The sequence below is a fragment of the Scardinius erythrophthalmus genome (genome assembly GCF_964197995.2).
Source record: "Scardinius erythrophthalmus genome assembly, chromosome: 10".
Taxonomy (NCBI): domain Eukaryota; kingdom Metazoa; phylum Chordata; class Actinopteri; order Cypriniformes; family Leuciscidae; genus Scardinius; species Scardinius erythrophthalmus.
The window spans coordinates 25,314,432-25,340,295 of NC_138230.1; the positions used below are offsets into that span (position 1 = coordinate 25,314,432).

The 25,864-nt window shown below is 41.3% G+C and overlaps 1 protein-coding gene across 1 annotated transcript in view; it reads right to left on the reverse strand.

The window, feature by feature from the left end:
- The window catches only part of ptprua (protein tyrosine phosphatase receptor type Ua), a 446,907-nt gene that overhangs the window by 20,838 nt on the left and 400,205 nt on the right, over window positions 1-25,864 (reverse strand). Inside the window, exons 19-23 of the mRNA XM_081375841.1 lie at window positions 18,347-18,383; window positions 5,737-5,834; window positions 4,519-4,635; window positions 4,153-4,307; window positions 424-559 (exon numbers count right to left, since the gene is read on the reverse strand). Of these exons, the coding sequence (XP_081231967.1) occupies window positions 424-559; window positions 4,153-4,307; window positions 4,519-4,635; window positions 5,737-5,834; window positions 18,347-18,383 (543 nt within the window). The remainder of the gene's footprint in view (window positions 1-423; window positions 560-4,152; window positions 4,308-4,518; window positions 4,636-5,736; window positions 5,835-18,346; window positions 18,384-25,864) is intronic.

The window sequence follows — 25,864 nt, forward strand, 5'->3', positions numbered from 1 at the left end:
AGTAAAAAGACTGAAATGGTATTTTATTGTGAAATGTACTCTTATAATATTAACAGTTTATTGCAAAGGTTCCAAAGAATGTGGACATACATTGGGTGTACATTTTCTTGCCATATGTAAAATTTTACCAAATCATATAGTTAACTTCTGTGATTCAGGACTATTGCGTTCAATTCATCAGTGAAGAGTAGTGTTCACATCAACAGTACCCCAGATTACCTTTTTAGCCAACTCAGTATGGTTCAAAGATGCACACCTGAGTTTGAGAAACAGCGTTCACAACATCCAAATGAACCAAACTCTGACATTAAATGAACTAAGCACCAAAGGTACTAGAGTAAAACACCTAGATAAAATAGCCAACCTAGATTATTTGGATGACTACTTGATTAATGTGAGCCATTCTTTTGTTTCTGATCTTACCTCAGTCTGGATCATATTAATACGTCGTGAGCAGAGTGTCTTCACACAGTTATAGATGTCCACCACACCCTCACACTCCGCCATATCCAGCATCACGTCCAATACTATGTAACAGCCGGTGCGGCCAGCGCCCATACTGCAGACAGACAAACATATGGCTGAAGGAATAATGTCACTGCACTAATGTAGCTCTGGGTATACACTCGTAATTGGACAGTTTTAAGAGGTACTTCACAAATTGCATTCAGTCAATTCCTGATTACTTACAGGGTTGGATAAAACTACCACAGCTCTTTCAAGCAGAACATTCAAGGGGTGACTAAAACAACCTGATACTGCCACAGTCAATTAACCTTAAATCAGATTCCAACCTGAATAATCTTGAACATGAGCTGACTCTCCAACCATATAACTGTGGTGGTACCATGATACAGTGATATTAGTTGGTAAAACAATGTTACTTTTATATTTACTTAACAATGGCAACCCAACAAATGCTGGTGACAATCAGCTGTGGTGGGTAAAACATATTAACTCTCTAGCCAATTAGTTGGGTTGATTCATAAATGATGTCCTCTGACCAGGAGCCTATTATTCACAAATAAAGTGCACACTGGATGAGAAGTGCCAAACACTTCAAACACATTGTTTTCTATGAGTATCCACAGAACACTTTATTCATTCTTGAAGTAAAGTTTTTTTTTTTTTTTTTTTTAGCCTAGTAAAAGTTTTGAATCGCTTACAGATTACTGGTACTGAATGATTGTTAGCATATTTATATACCATGGTATTTAAAAATTACTCAAATGTATTTCAAAGAATTCATTGGCACTACTGTCCAGGTAATGTCTAAAAACATGATATTACCGGTGCTGTGTGCAGTAAGAAAATGTAATGTGGGCTGGATTGGCATTCATGGCAGTGAGGCATACTAAATAAGTATCCTAGAAAATCTTAAATGAAGCTATCCTTTAGTTTAATTAAAATATGAAGCAATGGTGTTAAAGCACATACAAGTGGAAAGATAAATTGAGGAGCACATTGCAACATTTGACTTGCACAAATTTGCACAAAACATTTGACTTGCACAAAACATTTTCAGGATAAATGTGGGCCAATGAGACTTAGTTATGCTAACTGCAGTCGATAAGGCTATCACTTGAGTATAAATTTCACATGTGATGCTTATATGAACATTTCAACAATGTTCAGGGATGATTCATTGAATTGGTTTTCTGTCCAATTTAGTTTGATCTGATACATGAATGTCTTTTGTATAAATAAATGAGACTGGCGGATACAAATAGGTCCTTGGACTGGTGAACTGCAGGAGCAAGCAATTTTCTCTTTATAATGCACAGCAGATGCATGGAAAATATAAAATAACTATGTCATCAAAAGGAAGAACATGCTTTCATATTTGAGATCTGAAAGAACTGGCATTGCCTTGAGACAAGAAATGCATTTTTGAAGTGCAGGCACTAAAACCATAAGAGACTGCTTAACTAACAGTCGGAGTGGTTAGAATAGAATCTGTAACTGAATTATTCTGTTTTCTACTTATTGGATAGTATTTACTGTATGCCACTTATTTTTATTTTTTAAACAGTATGCAGTATAAAACAATCACATGGAGATGCACCGATGTATAGGCCAATAATCAGTATCAGACGATAAAAGCTATTATTTTCACTACCAGCCATTCACTGTAAACCCTAACGCTCAAAATAATTAATTGGTTTGAGTAGGACAAACTTAAATTAAACTAATTAGTTCAGTCAAATTAACTTTTATGAGTATTTAGCACCTTATTTTTCTTTCAACTACACAGAACTGATATATTTTAAGTAAACTGAACTGTTTCATTGTTTTGAGTTTTATGAAATTATTTATTTTAATTTAAACAAACTTAAGTTTAACTGAAACGGCTGGGATGTCTATTTCCCAGCATGCTTTGCCGATGGCACTTGAATGGGAGAGTAAATGCTAAAATTAAGTGTAATATAATGTTTTTTTTGTGCAAGATTAATGTTAAGTGGGATATTGAGTATTGATTAATGTTTTGTTATGCTAATTTGGAAGAATTTCTGTTAATGTTGGTTTTAGGATAGTAACCATCATGGTGACAAGTGGTGCATGCGGCTTGATTTGAGAGCAAATCAAATCTTTATATTGTTGCACTCATGCAGCAAGTGCTGTATAACATACTATTGTTAGCATGATAACATAATAGTTTGTTAGCAAGCTTGTTAAAACTATGGGCCCTATCTTGCACCCAGCGCAATTGACTTTGTACACCGACGCATGTATCATTCCTATTTTGCACTCGCGCAAAGCGCGCTTTTCCCTCCACAGAAGCACGTCGGTTAACTAAGAAATACACTTGCGCTCCCCGGGGCGGTTCAGCGCAAAGAGGAGGCGTGTTCCAGCGCAAACGTTCCTTCATGCTATTTTGCAGGTTTAGAAAACAATTGCGCTACTAACCAGGAAAAAATGGTTTAAAGTCAGTGGCGCGTTGCGCATGTTATTAATATGCTATTTTAAGGGCGCATGCTTGGCCATAATCAATGTAGCGTGTGCACAACGCGAATGCACTTTGATTCTCTCATCTACACAGAAGCAGCAGTTTTCATTTTTGCAAATCATAGCCTACATTATTACGATAGATAGATAGATAGATAGATAGATAGATAGATAGATAGATAGATAGATAGATAGATAGATAGATAGATAGATAGATAGATAGATAGATAGATAAAAGCATAGGCCTACATCTAGCTTACACATTTACCCAAATTATCATACGCCTTTTTAACCGAAGTTAATTTGGGTGGGTTTCTCCATCCCCAACGTCCCTGACGAGAGTGTTGCTCTCCTTGGCTGTGAACCGCTCCTGGCGCGCGCCTGGCAAATCCGCCGTTACAATAGGAATCCGCTTTAGAACAAACGCGTCTGCTCTTAAAGGGAATGTGAGATGACGCTCTGATTGGTTTATTTCACGTTACGCCCAAACCACACCTATGAATAATGAAGCTACTTCAGACCAACCCATTTTAGATTTGCGCCTGGCGCAAGAGTAATTTATCCCGCCGGGAAAATAGCAACAGCGCCAAGACCCGCCCACAAAGTTACTTGCGCTTTGCGCTTTGACACTTGCGTTTCAGATCGTTAAAATAGGGCCCTATAAGTTAATACTAATGAAAGTGTTCACACTGAGATTACATGAAGGTTTTAAGTTAAATGTATGAAATAGTGTACTCTGATTTTAATTGTTCTTAACTTGCAATTAAAATGAATATTTATTAACACAACGTTTCGGTCACACGACCTTCATCAGTTTCTTATCTGCTGAAACGACCTACCTAATTGGTCTTGTTATCCTACGCACCCTATCAGCAGGTGTGCGATGGAGTTTGTTCACTAATTGTTCTTAACTTGACATGTTTAATTGTTCTTAACTTGAAATGTTTAATTGTTCTTAACTTGAAATGTTTAAGTACAAACTTAAAATCTGCCAGTTCTGCTTACTTAATCTTTGAATTTCAAAAATAAAAAAAATTGAGGCGATTGATTGCCTTAAATTTTTTGAGTTCTGCTAACATATTCGGGTTTACAGTATTGGCCGATTGTTTAAAAACAGCCAATGATCAGTGCAGATTATATGCTGTCAATCAAAAGTGTGCAGAAAAACATGTCAGACTGCAAGTACAGGAAGTGATGCTTGATTACCTGCAGTGGACTACCACCGGCCCAGCATCGGGTGGTGTGGAGGCTTTGACCCGCCGGAGGAAGGCCAGCAGTCCTGTGGCATGAAACGGGACACCATGCTCTGGCCAAGATGTAAAGTGGAATTGGCAGACTTCATGCTTGGCTGGGTAACCCCGCTAATAGAGAACAAAAAAAAAAAAATATATATATATATATATATATAATATATATATATGTATATATATATATATATATATATATTACTTCTTTCTATATATATTTTATCATTTTATCAGAATACCAAATGGGAAATAGCTCCATTAACAAATTTACATTTCATAACATAAAAACATAGCAAACCATTGACAAATATCTCAACACTCTTACCCGCTCCATGGCAAAGGTGCGTACAGTGTATTCTGCCAGCGTTTCAGTTTTCAGTAGAGTGATTTTAATGTCTCCATAGAGCTCACTTTCATCTGGCCAGTATTTACAGCACTTCATCTGAACAAAACAAATCATATTTCTCACAAATATTTATTTTTCCAAAGACAAATACATGCATACAAAGTAAAAAGATTCATAATTATAAAGACAATTACATACTTAAAGGCACAATGTGTAAGAATTTTGGATTGAAATTTTGCAGTTGGACACACTTGGATCATCAAGCTACGCCTTTGTCATTTGAATAAGTGACCTCTGTGCCTTTAATCAATGTTCTTTACACACAAGCCAAAATGTTATTTATTGTAGGTCAATAAATATTGTAGGTCAACATTTGCCTTGTTATAACTTAAACTCATCATAAATTAAAGCTAATAATTAAGATAAAACTAAAACAATTTATTTAGTCAATGTTTAATCAAGTTTTTATACTATAAATAGACAAAAAAAAAAACATTAATTCTGCAGTCAGTAAAACTAGCCAGTGTGTGTTCTGCACATCAACAAACCACACATATATGTATAAAAACTGATTTTCAATTAGACATAAAATTGCATAAAAATGCACTTTAAATATAAATAAATTACATGGTCGCTTCACTTTTTTCAATGTACTATCAAAATGTTTGAAGGGGTAACTAATTATTAGAATCTATGTAACGTGTATTTGTGAATAGCTGCATGTTGAGGCATGCTAATTTGCCAAATTTGGATTACAAAAAAAAAAAAAAAAAAACCTCTAAACTTGGTAACTATAGATTCTGACAAAATATCATAGTTACTACCACATAAAACTGTAATACTACAATAAAACTGTGGTAACTTCGTTGAAGCCAATAAATAAATAAATTAGCTTCTTAAAAAGAGATCATATTCTAATTTACTATGATGTTACAGTACTAACAACAAATGTGGTAACCATGGCATTTTGGAGAAAATGAGACAAAGGAAAGTGCGATTAAATGCAAGATGGCTGGGGCGATAAAATCATTCATCAGATGGAATGTTCTCTGGCTAATGGGGTGTCTTGGTAAAGTTTATCTTCAGTAATGGTCAGCTGTGGACTGCAGTGGTCAGTGTTTAGTAATAGATGGTGTCATTAGTGGGCGGAGGGGGCGGCTGGGTAGCCGGAGGCAGAGGTAGAGTTATTCTACTCACTCTCCCCACCTCCACCAGTTTGGTGATCATCACAATGCTGTAGCAGTTCTCCTGCCAAACCATGCGCCAGAAGTCATAGATCATGTCCTGCTTGGGCCCTGCGGAGAGAGAAGAACAAGGTTTCATGGAGAATTGTGGGAGGTGAATGATTTGAATGGAGGATCAAGAGAGAATAGAGGTGGTTTTGTGAAATAGCGGGTCACCACTTTGATGAGGATTACATAAGAATAGAGAAATGGCAGGCTGCTAGGCTGAAAGAGCTATCAGTTCATAGAGAATAGATAAACTGTAGGCAGTGAAAGTCAAGTGAGTAATATCAGCAAGAAACTAGATTTCTATATTTTCTAAAAGAAAATGTGAGTGGTTCCAAGATGCTAGGGTGTTGCATTGCAATGCAGTTACTGAGGCAAGTATTTTTACTGCTATGTGGTTAGTGGTTATTAAGATGTAATGAAAGTGTGTGTGTGTGTGTGTGTGTGTGTGTGTGTGTGTGTGTGTGAGAGAGAGAGAGAGAGAGAGAGAGAGAGAGAGAGAGAGAGAAAGAGAGAGAGAGAGAGAGAGAGAGAGAGAGAGAGAGAGAGAGAGAGAGAGAGAGAGAGAGAGAGAGAGAGAGAGAGAGAGAGAGAGAGAGAGAGAGAGAGAGAGATGCTATTTTGAAAGCTATGGTGGAAGGCCATCATTAAGGGAATACTGTCATGGGCCCTGTGATGAGGGCCAAGCTATAGCATTCTGGGTGGACTTTATTGTGTTTTTATGCAGTTGCTAAGTTGTTTGGATCTTTTCTAGCTTGTTTCTGCAGCTGCTAAGGTTTTTTTTTTTTTTTTTTTTTTTTTTTTTTGCTAGAATGGTTCTTTGGTGGCTCCTAGGGTGTTCCAAATAGTTTCTTACTTGACCATGCAAAAAAAAAAAAAAAAAAAAACTCTAGCTATTACTATGGTATTATCTATAGAATAGTGTAAATATAATTTTGAGAGTGAGACAAAGTAAATCTATGGGATTCTCACTCTCATGGCACTCTCATTTCAAACTGATAAGACTGAGAGATTTCTGTTCATCCAATTAAAGTCCACACAACCTAAACTTTGACGCTTCAAAAAGTTAATAAAGACATTGTAAAAGTAATCCATATTAATTGAACGGTTTAATCCAAGTCTATAGAACAGATATGATCACATTTTATGATGACAGATTTAATGTTGGCTTTTATTCACAAAATACATTGATCAACGCACATACAAAAACCACAATCAAATATGGTCAACAGAAATGTAAACATGCTAGCTTAACGAGCAAGAACTGAGATGCTGCTCGATTCATATGGATTACTTGTATAATGTGTTGAACATTTTGAAGCATCAAAAAAAGTGTTGGGGCCAGATTTACTAATTTCCATAATGACCAACACAATCTACCAAGAGCAGTGCAAATTAGCATCTGGTATAAGACATGCTTTTTTTGGGTGGTAAATAATGGCGCAAATACCAGTAAATTGACTAGCGCAAACCTTAGTAAATCACCTTGCATGATTCATTTATATACTCTCCTCCCATATATTTTGTGTCTGAAAGGGAAACTCCTATGCATATGCAATAAGGTCAGCCGCAAAAATAACCCCGCCCACGCCTTTTCAGCGCTAATTTTTCACTGCGTGTCCTGACAGTAGTTTTTTCAAGCCAATAGAGGGTTTGCGCTGGCGCAAGCTGTTAGTAAATCTAGCCCTTGATGTGTGGCTGGGTGGACTTTCAATGGAGGGATACAAAAAGTTTAATTATAAATATCTTTATTTGTGTTTCAAAGATGAACGAATGAGTTTAGAATGATATGATGGTGAGTAATTGATGAATTTTCATTTTTGTTGGTTAAACTACACCTTTAACAATATCGTTGAGGGACGAGCAATAGCAATAGTGACGCTTGCCTTAGCAAACACCTCTAATAAAATATTTACTATTAATAACATGAGCCAAACCTCTATGTTGTTCACTCTTGTCTCTTTCTTTTCTTCCTTGTGCATTTTTCTCTACACATGCAGAAATCCACACACGGCAACATTAAAGCAGCGCTCTGAACATTAAAGGAAAGCTGCTGAAGGTTTATAACCGCCCTGACTCTGTCAGTGCCGTGAGCACTCTGCCCTCAGGCTAGGAGTCTGTTATCTTCTCTACCCATTTAAACAATTACAGCCAACAACAGGTGCCACACTTCCTATGCAGCTTTACCAATATCGCCTGCAGCTACATCTTATAAAAATCACATTTGAATGTTCTGTTCTACAGCCAGGATAAAGCTGAGGTTATTCATGATACATAATAATGTTTAAACAGGAAAGTTTTAGAGGTTTAAATATAAGGTGAGGAGACATTTGTTCTACAGCTATGTGTTTGTGGGCATATTGAAATGACATTTCCCAGCTGACAGCATCAGAACACATCCAGCCTGGGTTAATCAAAGCACCTCTGCCAGGAGAAAACTGCTGTTGTGTTTTCAGAGCAGACAACAAACACATTTTATATTTCCTTAGGTCTTCTGAGCCTCTCTTTTAAAAAAAAAAAACATTAGCAACCACAATTCAGAGCTGTTAGACACCAAATAGGAATGTACTAAAATTGACTACCACAGAGTAACACGTTGGAAACCACCCATAATACCCAGGCAAACCAACTCGAGCTCATGAGAAAATGTACTGAAAATGTAAATATAATTTCATGAGGCGGCCATTTTGTCTTGTAAATCATTTGGGATGTGCCCGTAGCATAAGTCTGAATTCAGAAAGGCACATAAAATGAATAACACATTTTATGGGGCCCCTAAAGAGACAGGTTATGCTTGCTGCGGTAGTCGGTTGCATTACAGTACATCAGATTTCACTTGTCACGTGAAGATAGTAAGGAGAGATGACTGACAAGACAATATCGGAGGATTTGGAGCACAACAGATCCCTACGTGTCATTGGCAAATATGTTATCTTGTATATTGTGTGGTCAGTACCGCCACTCCTTATACACAGAGCATGATCGCAAATTGAAAAGTGAAAGTAAAAAGCGGGCACACATTTTGCTGGTGGCTCCCAGATGCCCACAAATTACAATATAATTATTAATTATATAATTATAAAAAACTATATAATAATGAGAGCACGCAAAATAATTGAAATATATATTTTTTCCTCCCATCTCATATTTTTTTCCATCACCATGTCCCTTTAGGCTCTGTAGAATACGTGATTTCCTTTCTGAACATAGTATTCGGCTTCAGGCACATCAAAAGGAGATGTCAAACAAATTCATATGAATCAGCCACCAATTTGGCAAAATGTAAAACAGTTAAGAATTTCCATAAGAATGTGTTTGGCAAACCACAAAACATTACAGTGACATGTTAAAAACGTTCAGAACATCTGTATAGCAGTTTGCTGTTAGCAGTCGCATAGAAATGCCATAAAAACTGCCCAGAACACCTTACCAACCACATTTAAGCCCTGGCAACCACCCAGAACAGTCTAGCAACCACAAATAATGCATAATATCAGACTTTTAGCAACCACATAGCAATGTGCTAAAAAAAAAAACAACAACAACAACAACCTTTTATTTAATGTATGATCAGTGTGATCTGGCAACCACACTAAATGTGACTACCACACAGAAATGCACCAAAAACATGGAGAACAACCAAACAAAATGAAAAGCAACACCCAAATTACCCTATCATTGTAACATGCTGAGTTTTGGTTGGGCCAGTCCCAATTTTTCCAAAAATCTAGTAATATTCTAGTTGCTATTATATAGTTTTTAGAGGTTTGGAGCTGCAGCTGCAGGGCTGATCTTTTTGATTTGTATAAAAGCTCATTGAGTCTTGAGCACATCTGTATGCCGCACTGTTACGATGAACATGCAGATGGCCTTCACAGCTCCACCAGCTAGCAGGATCTCAGGACCTAAAGCCAGTTTAAACCTCCGGATAGAGAACAAGCCTAGCAAACCCCACACATGAGTGTATGTGCACCTGCTCAAACAAAGCACAGCAGTGACGGGTGTGTGTTTGTGTTTGGAGAGAGCCTGTGTTGATCAGTGGCCCCGGCGTGTTGACAGCTAACATGAGAGAGAGAGCAGATTAAATGAGATGTGTGTGTAAGAGTGTGCAGTTTTCTGCTGCAAGCATGCTGGAACTGAGGAGTAGCTGAGACCCACATTGACAAAACTACAGACAGCTGTACATACCCATAGAAGAAGAGAGACAGATAATCACTTTACTTTAAACCCGTATAACTTTATAATCAGTTACAGCACGTTCAAATTTTGGGGTAAGATTTTTAAAATATTTTTGAAAGAAGCATCTTATGCTCCCAAGGCTGCATTAAAATAATAATAATAATAATAATAATAATAATAATAATAATAATAATAATAATAATAATAGTAAAAACAGCAATAGTGACATAATCTTAAAATTAATAATAACAGTTCCTATTTTATATATAGTTGTGGTCAGCATTATTGGCAGCCCTGGTAATATGATCAAACATGGCTGTAAAAATAAATCTGCATTGTTTGTCCTTTTGGTCTTTTATTTAAAAGAAATCGCAAAAATCCAACCTTTCATTGAAGTAAAATAATTGAAAGTGGGGGGTAAATCACATTATGAAATAAATGTTTTTCTCCAAAACATGTTGGCCACAATTATTGGCCCTAGAATTTTTTATGAGTAAAATATCTCTGGAATATATTCCCATTAATATTTACATTATTTTAGCAACAGGGTGACTAGGAACATGAAATTGTCTAGCTTTGACTATAACTGGCAAAAGCATTGAAAATTCCCATTTCCACAATCAGGGCAATAATTAAGAAGTTCCAATCAACTAAAGATGTTACAAATCTGCCTGGAAGAGGCCGTGTGTCTATATTGTCCTAATGGACGCCGAGGAGGAAAGTTTGAGTGGCCAGACTCTCCAAGGATCACAGATGAAGATTTGCAAGGATAAGTTGAGTCTTGGGGTCAGAAAGGCTTAAAAAAAAAAAAAAAAAAAAAAAAAAAAAAACAACATCAAACAACCCCTACATCACCACATGTTGTCTGGGAGGGTTTCAAGAAAAATCCACCTCGCTCCTCCAACAATAAACTCCAGCATAATCAGTTGTCAGACACGAATGGAACTTAACTTTTTTGGAACAAAAGGCACCAGATTCTATGGTCAGATAAAAAAAAAAAAAAAAAAAAAGAGCTTTTTGGCAAAAGGAGATAAGTAACAAAAGTAATAAAAGGGTGCCAATAATTACTGCCAGCATGTTTTGGAGAAAAGTATTTATTTCAAAATATGATTTACCCCTACTTTCAATTCTTTGACTTCAATGAAAGGTTAGATTTTTTTTATTTTTATTTTTTTTTATGAAAGATCAAAACAATGCATATATATATATATATATATATATTTTTTTTTTTTTTTATCTTTGATCATATTTACCAGGGGTGCCAATAATTCTGACCACAACTATAATATATATTACAAAGCTGATCATTTAACAGCCATTCCTCCCATCTTTAGTGTTACGTGATCCTTCATGAATCATTCTAAAATGCTGATTTGGTTCTCAACAAATCTTTCTTATTATTATCAATGTTGGAAATAGTTGTGCTATTTTGAAACACTTGTTTCAAACACCCATGCAATCTTACTTCTAATTGACAGAGATTCAGCTCTATTTCTGTTAAACCTTTGACCAGTCAGATCTGTCTTCTGATCCAGAGAGAGCTAGCCTGGAAATCCAGACCTAAATCTAAAAGATTAATGGTCTGGCATCGACTAATGAAACTTGGCCAGCTTGAGGGGCGGCAGCAAGCATGCATTTGAAAATCTCACTGCACGCAATTGGATAACACTTTGACCAATCACAACAAGCCCCATACGCTTTGCTACCAGCAGAGCTAACTGGTAGATTAGACTCTTGCCGCATTCGGCAATTATTTACTAAATACTTTGACATCACAGCGCTGTCGTCCTCTGTTTAGCTCGCCTCTGGCCCGCCTAAATCAGATAACCCGATGTGATTGGTGCAGCTCGGATACAAGGGCATATTTAATGAGCATCATTATTCGACGCCAGAGTAAACTCGCTGAGCAAATTCAACTTGTGCTCTCGCAAGAACTCTGATTACCAGGGTAAGAGAGAGCAGTTGTCATGTATGAAACAGCTTCACAAACAATCTTTTCAACCACAAAGTATCCTTATTTCTGTCTTACAATAACTCAGATCACAATATCACAGAAGTACTGGGAGGTTTACTCCCAGTAAATTATTATATTAGAACCTCTAGTAAATTACATGTTATTTCAGGCATGAAAACTGGTCAGGGGTAAAAAAGATGAGAAGGATACGGCAGCAAAAAATCCAATCCAATCAACTTTATATATATCACATTTTAAAAAACAAGGTTACCAAAGTGCTGCACAAAGAATAACTAGGAAATATAATAACACATAAAACATATAAAATATTGGGGCCATTTTAATGTGTGGAGGTAAGTATTTACACAAAACACACAGCATGAGATTATTATTTTTTTTCGCTTGAACCAGAATCTCAAGGGCCCGTTTTCTCTGTTTAGCAACATGTCTCAGCCTTGCCCTCTTGTCCTCTTCAGCCGCCTGTTTTTTGAGATCCTGAGCACTACTGGATCCTTTGCAGTGCATCACTCACTCCTATCTCTCCGTGCGAAATACAGGGGGGTCCGGGGGGTCGAGCCCCCCTGTATTTCCCATGAGACCCCTGAAAGCCTCAAAAGCTAAATTTGAAGGGGGTCTCAAATTTTGTCAAAAAAAAAAATAAAATAAAATAAAATAAATATTTTATTGTCACCAGTGTTAAAGCTGGGGTAGGTAAGAATGGTCTAAAAAACTTATTTTTCAAATTTGTTTAAACTTTATGTATATACTGTATCAATACATAATTAAAATGTAAGTATTCTGAAAAAGAAAGTATAAAAACCGAGTGTATGTAGACCTCTAACGACTGTTTTAAAACAGCTCATTATTTCCATTCAGTCCACCCTCTCCCTTCTGGGGTCCTTCCAAAGCCACGCCCCCAAAACACATGAACGCGCGACTCCGACAGCTGAGCTGGAAGAATGTAAATAATTATTCTAGCGATATGTAATGCTAAATAAGGTTTGCTAGTACATTATTTTAGCAACATGACAAGCCAGTGAATTAGCAGGTTTCAATTGTTGCTTTGCACAGTGCGTGACATTTTATCTGTAACTGTTATGTTATGCGGCTAGAATTTTAACACTGAGTCAATGGGCTCCGACGGGCTTGTTTATCATCATCGGTCTTTTTCCGTTAACCTGTCTTTGTTGTATGAGCAGGTTCCACTCGAGAAATTGGTAGTTTTGGTTGTTTGTCCGCCATTAGCACAGCTGCTCGGCACACCGGCAATCTTGATTTTGAATGACGGTACGCGTTGTGCAAGAGAGGGGTGATCAGCGCATACGCGAACTTGATTGACACTGCTAAGACACTCCTCCTGGCTCTGAAGGCATCTGATTGGTTCTTTACACTCGGACCGAGTGGCAGTGATTGGTCAGAGTTTTTACTGTCCTGCAGCTGCTACAGAGGTCTGATTGTTTTCATTCCTTTTTCTGAACACATAAGCTGTGTCCCAATGTTGAAGGCTGCATCCTTCGAAGGACGCAGACTTCAAGGATGCAGCCTATGCGTCCTCTGAAGGACGCACCATGTAGCCTTCCTAGGATTTCCTAATTGTGCAGCCAGGTGTTCCCGATCACCGCTCCTGGCGCCAAGCAACGGTGCGAGAGGACAGCTGCTATCCCGATCATTCATTTTGATAACTGAGTAAACAGCTATGGAGCCAGAATCGGCTATTGTCATTTTTATGTTTTATATTTTACTGGAGGACATGGTGAGCCCCGGCTCTGCCGGATCATGTATTTTCGGTTTAGCCCTGTTTGAATACAAAACCCAATTTAATATAAAAAGTCCAGTATTTCTCGCGCTCGTCATCTGCAGCTGTCACGGTTGCCAGGCGACAAGAACAATCCTCCGTAGGCTAGACCGATCCGAGCGCGTCAGATGCGCCCTTTGATATGGGACGCTGCTGTAGTTAGCAACAATTTGTTAATATTGTGACAATAAGCCTACATTTTGTTACTTTAATTTTCGGAACTGCATATTTCGTTAAGTATTCACTTACAAATGTGAAGTAAACTGAAGTACTTTTTTCCCTCACATCACAATATGATTACATTACACTACACAAAAGTATATAATGTAACAACCAGATATTACTGTATATTGAAAATATACAGAAGTAAAATGCAACATAGCCTACGCAGTAATGCAGTAGTAGCCTAATATAAATGCAGTAGTTATTAAAAGTACTTTTTTCAGAAAGGCGTCGATTGAATCAGCCCTGCAAACCTGTTGGTAGCCAACTTAGTGGATAGTGGAAATATGCACTTAAACACTCTGGAAACCATCCCAGATGATGTCCCACCAGCAGGAGGCCTTACCAGGGGCAGCCCATCCCGGTCCAGCAGTTCAGCTCAATAGAGTCTATCATTTTTTTCTTATTTTATGTATTGTAAAATTAAATGTTTATGTTGATTTTGATATGTTTAACGTATTTTGTAAATAGTTGGAAAAAGTACTTTAATGTAGCCTATAGAACAAATGACTTTCATTTACCAATTTTATTTGAAAAAATAAAACGGTATAGAATTTGTTTCATGCAGAAAGTATTACTGTCATTACAAAAATAAACAATGTCCAGAACAATTCATTCTCTTTTATTTACACAATTAAAGTTGCATAAAAATAAATGTACATAATTTTTCTTTTAAAAAATAAAAGTGAAAAAAGTTAAACAAGAATATGTAGGAAATATATTTTTCAATCATTCTCTCAAGAAGAGAAAACAGCCTGTCCATCCTCTCCCTTCTTTCCTGTGCTCTCCTCGCCTCTGCCTCCCTCTGTAGTTGCATTTCTTCTCTGATCAAGTCCAAAAACTCGTCCTGTCTCGGCGCCTTCGTGCTGGTGCTGGTGCTCCTGCTGGTGTGGGTGCTGGTGCTCCTGCTGGTGCTACTGGTGGGGCTGGTGCTGCTGCTGGTGCTACTGGTGGGGCTGGTGCTGCTGCCCCTGGCTCTTCCTCACCGTGGGTACCCACTACTGAACTCGGCCCTGGTGTGTCCTCAGGGATTGAGGCGATGAGGACAGGGGGGTTGGTGCAATGCCTCTGTCCCAACACCTCATCCATGAGGACAAACCAGGGCCAAGTTTCAGCAGTGGGTTTCCCACTCACACCCTCTCCTGTCCCAGGACACTTGCAATCCTAAAGGCAGAGCAAATGAACCATGGCTTGTTAACAACAACAGGACAATACATTTCAGCAAAGATGTTCTATTACTTTTCTTTTTATATATATTTATATAGACCCATTTTTTCCTGAATTGTTCTAAAAAAGCAGAAAAGGGTACTTAACACAGAGGAGCAATCTTAAATGCATTGTTAACACTGCAAAATATGACACATCAAGACATGCATACAAAATACTTAAGAAATCATATTTCTATATACTAAAATTTGGTTAAAATCACATAGCTTGCATGACAGCACTACAAAAACACATAAAAGTGAAACCCCATTGCCTTATCTAACGTTACTGCTTTTCTTATTGTTTTGGGCTTTATTGGGTGAGTGATATTTCTTATAATACACAAGTGCAAATATTACAAATAGGTCGTTAAACTAATAACGTTATTACCACAAGTTTTGCCTAAAACTACCTGATAAATGTAGCCACGCAATGGTGACGAAGGAGTTAAGAAGAAGTTTATAAGAAACTTTAACTCTGGTTTCGCTAGCTATTTGAGTAAATGAAAACATAATACTTACATTTAAATGTGAATTTGCTGTCCACCACCGATCTCTAGTCTCGGGCGCCTTTAAAAATAAATAAATAAATGCTGTCGTCAACGGCGCGCAATGACTTATGGGGTAGAATAGGCCGCTAAGTGTCCATTTATGTATCCTTCTTTTCACGGGGAAACGAAGGGTGCATTTGGCGTCGCTTTTGAATCAGGGAAGCCTTCGTCGCGGCGCGATGACGCAACCGGCCTTCGAATGCGGCCTTTGGAGGATGGAGAATTGAATTGGGACAGCCTTCATCGAGCCGCGGTGACGCAATCGGCCTTCAAATGCGACCTTCCAAGGATGCAGCCTTTGAATTGGGACGTCCTTCGTCGCGCCGCGGTGACGCAATCGGCCTTCAAATACGGCCATCCGGCCTTCAAATACGGCCTTCGAAGGATGCAGCCTTCACTTTGGGACACAGCTATAATGTATTGACTACTCTCAGGATGGAAGGACCATTTCACCCAGTATAAAAAAAGTGTTTCTGAACAGGATTACCTACCCTAGCTTTAATTTCGTTAACGAAAAAATGTATGTTGATGACCTTTTTTCCCCTGACCAAGACAAGGTAATGAGAGGAGACACCCACGTCATTAAACGCTAACTGTGAGTATATCAATGCAATATCGTTGACAAAAAAAGACAAGACTGAAATGTGTTTAAAAAAAAAAATAAAAACTTGACCAAAACCACTAATTTTCGTTGAATAAAGGAGAAGAAAACATATTACAGACTGTTTTTATGAGCGTTCGTGCTTACGGTTGCCAGATTTCAATAATTTAAACCCCAGTCAGATCTTTTCTGTTAAAAGAGCACGTTTTCTACCCGGTCTACCCGGTGGGGTCATCTCATTAATAAGTAACTCTTTAAATTCTGAAAAAAATAATAATAATTGATTTAGCAGTTTAAATTATTTTAGAGAATTCTTATATTAGAATAGAACTAATAAACTTTTTTAAAATGACCCCACGTCTATGAAAAAAATCACATTTCAACACTTATAACCCATGTTTTAAGAAAAGAGATTAACCAATATTATTATATATTCTAGATACATTTTCAAAATTATTTAGATTTTTAGTAGGCATATTAGCTTCCCTCTCCCATTAAACTGGATTCACCATTAGATGTAATAATGGTTGATTTTAAAAGCACTAAGAGGACAAAGATCTTGCTAGCTGGTGGAGCTATGAAGGCCATTTATTTTTATTTTTTTTATGTTTGTGTGACCTGTTAAATTTTACATGCACCACATATGCAGATTATTACACAATGCATCTTTGATTTGGCCAAAATTAAGCAGGTAATTATCTCCAAGCAGAGATTCTGTTGAATGAAGAGTTTGTGCCTCACACAATTCATAATTGTTGTTCAATTGGCCTTTCATGTGCCCGTGTTGATACTTAACGTCCCTGTAAAGTCAAAATTAAGTGTGTGTTCTAAGTTTGTCACACCACAGAAAAATGTGTTATTAGCCACCCAACCAAATTTGAATGATAAAAAAAGCAGCCAAGTAAATAAAATAAACTATCAAAATCTTGAAAAAAATAGCAGTGGTCTCTGCTCTCAAACGCTGGGGGCGTGTCCGCTGGCTACGCTGAAACCACGCCCACTCGCGGGAAAGTTGACTCACGGGCATGCACTGCCGATGATGGCACCAGTTGTCGGCGCGACAGGAGGATGAAGGCCGAGGCGGGAGATAGTCGGTTCTGCCCCATTCACCAGTAACAGCGGATTATCAGTGAATTCCAGTTGTCTCCGACAAGAGTATATACGACTATCCTGTGTAAAATGATCCCTACAGAGTCGGGTGTTGGTGGTGATCCTCAGCTCTCCATCAAGGTGGCTCTTCACAAAATTAATCCACCTCTTGTTGATATGATCGTTGTTCGGAAATTTAAATAAGGACACCGATCTGTTTTGTAAGTGATCGCATCCAGGTAATATGCATTTCCGTGACAAAGGCATAGCTAGCTAGCAAACTGTAGGCTGTAATAAATAATACTGACTGTAACTCGCGATTGAGCAGCGAACTGATAGGAGGGGGCAGCCTCAGTGGCTCCAGTGCGTCATCAAGTAGGGGCTCCAGTGCGTCATCGAGCCCCCGTTTTAGCCCCGCCCAAAAAATCCGGAACACAGCAATGGTGAAAAACTGTTTAATGGTCTAACTCCACAATTCAGTACTTCACAGTTCACATTCTTTGTAATATGTTTTAGCAATACATTTCTAACATGTATTATGTGTTTAGATTTTTTTTTTTTTTTTTTTTTTTGAATTGCCTTTACAGGGACTTTAAGAAAACATTGTTTGGAAACATGAAATATGTTGATGTTATTATAGATTATATAAGATTTTTAAAAAATATAAAAATAATAATAAAAAAATCTTCCCAAATAGAGTCCCCCAATGAATCTCAGCCATTTCCAGCCCATATATGATACAATCATAGACTTTTTTTTTCTAAATAGAGATATAGTATTCTATAGTGCTGTTGTGTGCCAAGAGAGAAAATATGATAAAACGGCAAAAACAATATCTGCATATGAATCATTCAATCCATTGTAGAAGAATTGGGGCACACAAACAAACACACACTCACGTGTTTAAACGAACATTTTTATCAACAAATACACAATACAAAAACACAAGTAATTTTAAAGTAGTAGAAGTATATAGACTTACCTTGTGTTGCGATGAAATGATTGGAGCGCTGGTACCCCTGAGAGATAGGGAGAGAGAGAGAGAGAGAGAGAGAGAGAGACGCTATTTTGAAAGCTATGGTGGAAGGCCATCATTAAGGGAATTCTGTGTGTGAATTATCAATCAATTGTGTTATGTTAAATGTGTTATGTTAAATGCATTTGATCAAAATTAATGTATTATATTCTGACTTATCCCATTAAAAGTTGAAGTGAGTAATTTCTGTGCCACTTGCATCACCAAAAAAAAAAAAAAATAATACACATAAAAAACAAAACAATGACTGGTTTCCCAAACACTCCCCCTTGTCCACCACTGGTCAGACAAACAGATAAAGCTGTCCCAGACTCACGCCATTGTTGTCTCCAAACTCACGCCATTGTTGCAGTTGACTCTGCACATTAAGCTGAGATAGGAGAGAGAAATTATTAAGCTATCCTGTAAAATGCTATCCATACCATTATGAGCAATCTAATCTACTGTTACTGAATATGTTAAATGTTTCTTTAATAAAATGAAACAAATGAAAAAATAAAAAACACAGTGTAGAGATGGATGATAATATTTCCCAACCTCAAGGCCAAAATGTAATCTCTGACAGAAACACCAAATCACATAAAGGGGAAAAAAACTTTTTAAGTGTGGCTGAGAATGTGACAGCAGAACATGCATCTCTGTATCTCAAAAAATGAAAGCGTTTATCCTTAACATTTGATTAAACAGGCAAATATTCACACGTATCTGTAGTGTGTCCCATGTATGTATCATCTAATATTGAGCTTTAAGAATTGAATTCTTGGGGGGGGGGGGGGCATTATGTGTGTCACCGGGGTGGTATGTGACCCCGGGGTGGTATGAGACACTGCGTGGGTAATGCCTATGTGTAGGGGTGAGCACTGGGAAGTGGGCACTCTTTCTACACTTAGCGGTTGAGCGGCATGAGCCAGCTTTATTGTTTTCGATCCTGGATGAGTGTAACTCACAGAGGGGGTAGTGCTTATGTGTAGGGGTGGGCACTGGGTAGTAGGCACATTTCCTACATTCAAAACACCTTCGGCCTGAGCCGGAATATGACCAGACATAATGCTCTTTTTGAGATTTATGTGGGTCACGGTGAGAACGGTGTTTGTGTACAGGCGAGCGAGTTGAGAAACCGACTCGTTGGCTGCTGAATACACTCTTCGAATCACCTCTGTTGAGGGGACTGAGAGAGCGGGTTGTGCCTATTTCGATGGTGGTCCGGCCGCTGCGGGACTTAGCCATCGGCGCCTTCCTAGGGGGGCTAGGAAGACTTAGGGGACTCAAAGTTCGGCGCGAGCTTGGGCCTGGGTCCCCGGGCAGGAGCCGGTCTGCGGCGGCTAGTGGAGCGCGAGCGCTGACGCACATCCCGAGCCTGGCGAAGCTGTGAAGCAGGCGGCGGAGGCGGTGGGGGTGCTGGATTCCGAGCGGGCGGCTGCTTCTTAGCGCGACCCGCTGCAGAATTGGAGTGCCGCGGTAAGAAGTATCTCATGGCCTGAGACGCCTTCTGCACCTCCGAATAGCGGTCCTCGAAGCCCTTCACCGAGGGGCCGAAGAGACCAGCCGGTGACACGGGAGCATCCAGAAAGGTGGCACGGTCTCTTGTAAGAGAACTTAAACTACATTGAGCTGAATAATGACACTCTTACCTTCTGTAAAGCTTGCCTTCTGTAAAGCTGCATAAAATTAACATGTAATGCATTTGTATCTGCATATTCTGTGATGAGTAGCCTATCAGTGTAGATGTAATAAAATAAGATGATGCACATCAAAGTTTTTGTAAAAAAAAAAAAAAAACACTTAAATAGCACAGGGAAAGCAATGATCAGAAAAACACATCAAAACAACAAAATATCTGACTTTTTCAAACTGTCCTTATCTCTGTCGAACACCTGACGGCACACCTGCTAATAAAAAAGCAGGCTCCAGTTGTCCCAGCATGAGAGATAGAAAACGACAGGGACACAGAGGATAATATGTCCGTGTCAATGAATGAACACCCAAGTAAAAGTGCAGAAAGGCAATGTATGGATTTGTGCACATAACGTGGACATACTACATGTAAACATGTCAGCTGTTTGGAAACTAAGATTGTTGTTAACAATTCTCATTTTTTAATCAATACTGATTCTTATTCTCATGATCTTTCAGTCTATGCTGTTTTTGGCTGATGCAGGAACCACATTATTTTTAGAGCACCTGCCATCCAATAATCACAATAAGCTTTGTGACTTTTAATGTTACTTATAATATGTTTGTTACTTTTAATAAACAAAGTCTCAGCTTCCAAATTATGTAAAATTTATAATGAAATTCAAACAAAACATGTGGCTTTGTGGCTCTTTACAAATCTCTGTAGCCGCATCAGTCCAAGCGGCACATGAACTGATCATCTCTTTCTCTTTACTACTAATAGGAAGAAATAAACATGAATTACCATCAGAAGGTATGTTGAAAGATACAGTACAACTTACTGAAATGTATCATGTATGATGCCTCATGCAATCTCTCAATTATTCTTTCAACCGCAAAAAGACAAACAGCTTGTAAACAATATGTCACATAACGTTACATTTACCTCAGAATAGCCATAAAATGTCCATAAACTAGTAAAAGCTAGTTTAGAAGTCAGCTAGAAAAAAAAAAATACTATAGAGATGAGCATTCTAAATATCATAATATTTTTACTTAACCTGTTGTCTACATGATTACTCAACATATGAAAACGTCTCGGTTACGTATGTAACCCTCGTTCCCTAAGTAGGGAACGGAGATGTTACGTCGGATGACGACGAATGGGGTTTCGCTTAGAAATCCTATCACCTTCGAGTATATAAAACGAGCCAATGGCAAAGAAATGCCATGGGTCTGCGGAATTTGCATAGCGTAACTCCGCCCCACCCTGGGGGTATATAAGGAAGTGCGCTGGCAACATGCAGATATGTCTTCGCTGAGGAGCCGAGACTGAACTCAGGCGTTCCAGCGGTACAGCGGAAGTGGCAGGGAGACGTAACGTCTCCGTTCCCTACTCAGGGAACGAGGGTTACATACGTAACTGAGACGTTCCCTTTCGTTGTCACTCCGAGTTACGTCGGATGACGACGAATGGGGTTCCCAGTGTAATCACGCCACCTCTCGACTGTCTTCCAGTGCCCTGCGTAAGTCTGAGCTCCCTGTCGTGAGACTAGCACGGACGAAGGAGTCCTACTTAACACAGGAATACCAAGGTACACTGGGAAGCATATCCAGTGGAAATATGCAATCATGCCCAACCCGAAGGGGGGGACTTGGAATACACATATGACCCCGAAGGGCTGCATACGGAGTAACACTGGGGTGTCCAGCCGCAGGTGAAATATTTCAACCCCAGGGGTGGCAAGGTGGCTTGCCAAGGGAAAGACACCTGCTCAGAGAGGCTTACAGTGGAATACACATGTGGGGGTCGCCCGGAGGGGGAACCATGCACATGGAGGCACCTAGCCAAGCGCGAAAGCTGCCGTGGCATAACTCTGGCGTTGACGTCGTCAGTGCTGGAGGAGACTCAGGGCTTATCAGGCTCACCTGAGGAAAATATCGCACGTATCCCGTCCGTGGAGAGGAATGGCGAGCAAGCGAAGACACCTGAGCAGAATCTCTTACCGGCTAGTTGAAGCGAGTACATGAGAAGAAACTGGCTCCACTCGGAGATTATAGAATCTCGCGAATGTGTTAGGTGTCGCCCAGCCTGCAGCTCTGCAGATGTCTGTTAGCGAGGCGCCATGCGCTAGAGCCCAAGAGGATGCCACACTCCGGGTGGAGTGGGCCGTCACACCAAGGGGGCATGATCGACCTTGCTGCTGGTATGCCAAAGCAATGGCGTCCACTATCCAGTGAGACAACCTTTGCTTGGAGAGAGCCTTTCCCTTCAGCTTCCCACCATGACAGACAAAGAGCTGGTCTGAGGTCCTGAAACACTGTGTTCTGTCTACGTAAGCACGGAGTGCACGTACTGGACAGAGCAGTGCCAAGGCTGGGTCTGCCTCCTCCAAAGGCAGCGCTTGCAGGTTCACCACCTGGTTTCGAAAGGGTGTGGTGGGAACCTTGGGCACATATCCAGGCCGGGGTCTCAGGATCACGTGAGAGTTAGCCGGTCCGAACTCCAGGCACGCTTCGTCAAACGAAAATGCCTGCAGGTCCCCTACCCTCTTGATGGAGGCCAATGCAACCAGGAGCGCTGTCTTCATTGACAGGAACTTAAGCTCCACTGATTGCAGAGGCTCAAAGGGAGCACTCTGCAGGGCGGTTAAAACCACTGAGAGGTCCCAAGAGGGTACGAGGGGAGGACAAGGAGGATTCAGTCTCCTGGCTCCCCTCAGGAACCTGACGATCAGGTCGTGCTTTCCTAAGGACTTACCATCAACTGCGTCGTGATGTGCGGCAATGGCGGCAACATACACTTTCAGGGTGGAGGGAGACAGCCTTCGCTCCAACCCTTCTTGCAGGAAGGAAGCACGACACTGATGGGGCATTTCGTGGGTTCTAGATTTTTAGAAGAACACCAGTTGACGAAGAGGTTCCACTTCAACGCATAGGCATGTCTCGTGGACGATGCTCTAGCGGAAGTGATGGTAGCCACCACCGCTGGTGGTAGGGTACTCAAACCTGCCTCGTCCCATCCAGGAGCCACACGTGGAGGTTCCAAAGATCGGGACGATGGTGCCATAAGGTGCCCCGTCCCTGAGAAAGCAGGTCCTTCCTCAGAGGAATTGGCCAGGGAGGTGCTGTCGCGAGGAGTACAAGTTCTGAGAACCAGGTGCGGTTGGGCCAATACGGGGCAACCAAAATTACCTGCTCCTCGTCCTCCCTGATCTTGCGCAAGGTCTGCGCAAAAGGGCTCACTGGGGGAAACGCAAACTTGCGGAGGCGCCGCGGCCAGCTGTGTGCCAGTGCATCCGTGCTGAGCGTGCCCTCGGTCAGGGAATAAAACAGGCCGCAGTGGGACGAGTCGTGGGAGGCAAACAGGTCTACCTGTGCGTCCCCGAACTGATCCCAAATCAGCTGAACCGTCTGGGGATGGAGTCGCCAATCTCCAGCGAGAGGCCGAAACCGAGACAGCTCGTCGGCCGCCTGGTTCAGGTCTCCCGGGATATAAATGGCTCGAAGCGACCTCAGATGCTTCTGACTCCATATGAGGAGGTGGCGGGCGAGTTGTGACATACGGCGGGAGCGCAGACTAGAGCCCTGCGCGGGACTGTTTTCTTCATCCCGCTCCCGCCCGCGCCCGCCGAATTTCTGACCATTACCGCCCGCTCCCGCAACGTATGTGTTTCACTCCCGCCCGCTCCCGCAATATGTATGTCCACTCCCGCCCGCACCCGCAAAACTCTGAGAATTTATTCCCGCACAATAATAGAGATGCATTGATTTTGTGTCTTCTCCCGTCCCGCAGGAAAAAACACATATTTGTATTGCTATTATTAAAGAGATTCATGGGGTTGTTTGTTTCGTTTCCCTGGCCGGCATAGCCTACTGGACACATACACACAGGATAATGGAGGAAATCGAGTGTGCTGTTTTTGGATGGTTTTGTTTTTGTTTTTGCTGTTTTTTATTCAGGATACTCTGTCTTGCGCGTGCAATGATGACGCAGTGAATAGTGATGCTTCTCTCTGAACAATCAGCAGTCTGCCGTTTCATGTCACATTTTAGTATCGCCTAAGCTCGCTCAGAACCCCGCCGGAGGGGGTACGAAAAAAAGTACCTGGAAGCAGATACAGTTACAACTTTTACATAGTGGAAAACCAAAAAAATGCGAGTCGAGCCGAGCCGAGCCGAGCCGAGCCGAGGCGAGCTGGTACTGTGTAGTGGAAAAGCGCCATTATTGACATCTCCATCATGTTGCAAGGCTACCTCCCGATCCCGCAGTGTTTTTTTTAGCCGCCCATTAAAATCCCAATGCAGCCCTCTAGCGCAGACCCCCTTGACGGTTGATGTACGCTACAGTCGTGGTATTGTCCGATCGGACTAGTACGTGTTGTCCCCTGAGCAACGCATGGAAGCGGTGCAGGGCAAGACGTACAGCCAACAACTCGAGGCAATTGACATGCCAAAGGCGCTGGGGTCCTGTCCAGGAGCCCGCGGCAGCATGTCCATTGCACATGGCGCCCCAGCCCGTGGTGGAGGCATCTGTTGATACAACAACATGCCTGGAAACTCGTTCCAAGGGCACTCCGGCCCAAAGAAAACTGAGGTTCGACCACGGGGTGAAGGTCTGACGGCAGACTGGAGTCACTGGGACTCGGAACGTGCCGTGATGCCATGCTAACCTCGGGACTCGATCGCGAAGCCAAAGCTGAAGTGGTCTCATATGAAGCAACCCGAGTGGCGTGACTGCGGCTGCGGATGCCATATGCCCCAGGAGCCTCTGAAATAGTTTCAGTGGAACCACACTCTTGCCCTCGAACTGACGAAGGCAAGTCAGCAGTGACTGAGATCGACCGAGTCGATCTCCATACCGTGAAAAGAGATCCTCTGCACGGGGCAGAGTTTGCTCTTCTCCCAGTTGACCCGAAGGCCCAGACAAGCTAGGTGCCGGAGCACTAGGTCCCTGTGTTCGCAAACCTGGTCTCGAGAGTGAGCTAGGATCAGCCAGTCGTCGAGATAGTTCAGGATGCGAACCCCGTGTTCCCAAAGGGGAACAAGGGCTGCCTCGACGACCTTCGTGAAGACGCGAGGAGACAGGGCTAGCCCGAAAGGGAGAACCGCATACTGGTATGCCTGCCCCTCGAAAGCAAACCGTAGAAACGGTCTGTGTCGAGGAAGAATGGAGACATGAAAGTAGGCGTCCTTCAGGTCGATCCCTGCAAACCAATCCTGCGGCCGTATGCACTCGAAAATGTGTTTGGCCGTGAGCATCTTGAACGGCATCCTGTGAAGGGAGCGGTTCAAGACGCGCAGTCGAGGATTGGTCGTAAACCCACCGGATTTCTTCGGTACAATGAAGTAGGGGCTGTAGAAGCCGGACTTCATTTTGGCTGGAGTCTCGATCGCACCCTTCGCCAGTAAGGTAGCGACCTCCGCTCTCAGAACAGGGGCATTGCCACCGACCATAGTGAAGCGGACTCCCCTGAAGCGGGGAGGAGACCGCGCGAACTGAATCGCGTAGCCGAGCCTGATGGTCCTTGCGACCCAGCGGGACAGCCTGGGAAGCTCTAACCAGGCTTCCAGGAACTGTGCCAGCGGGGTCATACGGACCACAGACGTACCCTCGGTGGTGCAGCGAGGCGAAATGACCGTCCCCGGCCTGGGTGGCATAGCGGCCCGGTGCGGGGGCACGGTCATTAGCCGCGTCCTCCTAGAGGAGGCCAGGTGAGGACCAGCGTCCCACGGGGGCGTGCTCTGGCAGGGGACTGGCGACAGAGGGGGACGAGAGTGGCGAGGCTCGTGAGCGACGCGCACTGTCATCCGCGCACTCTGTGTGTTCAGAGATGGGGAAGTGAGTTA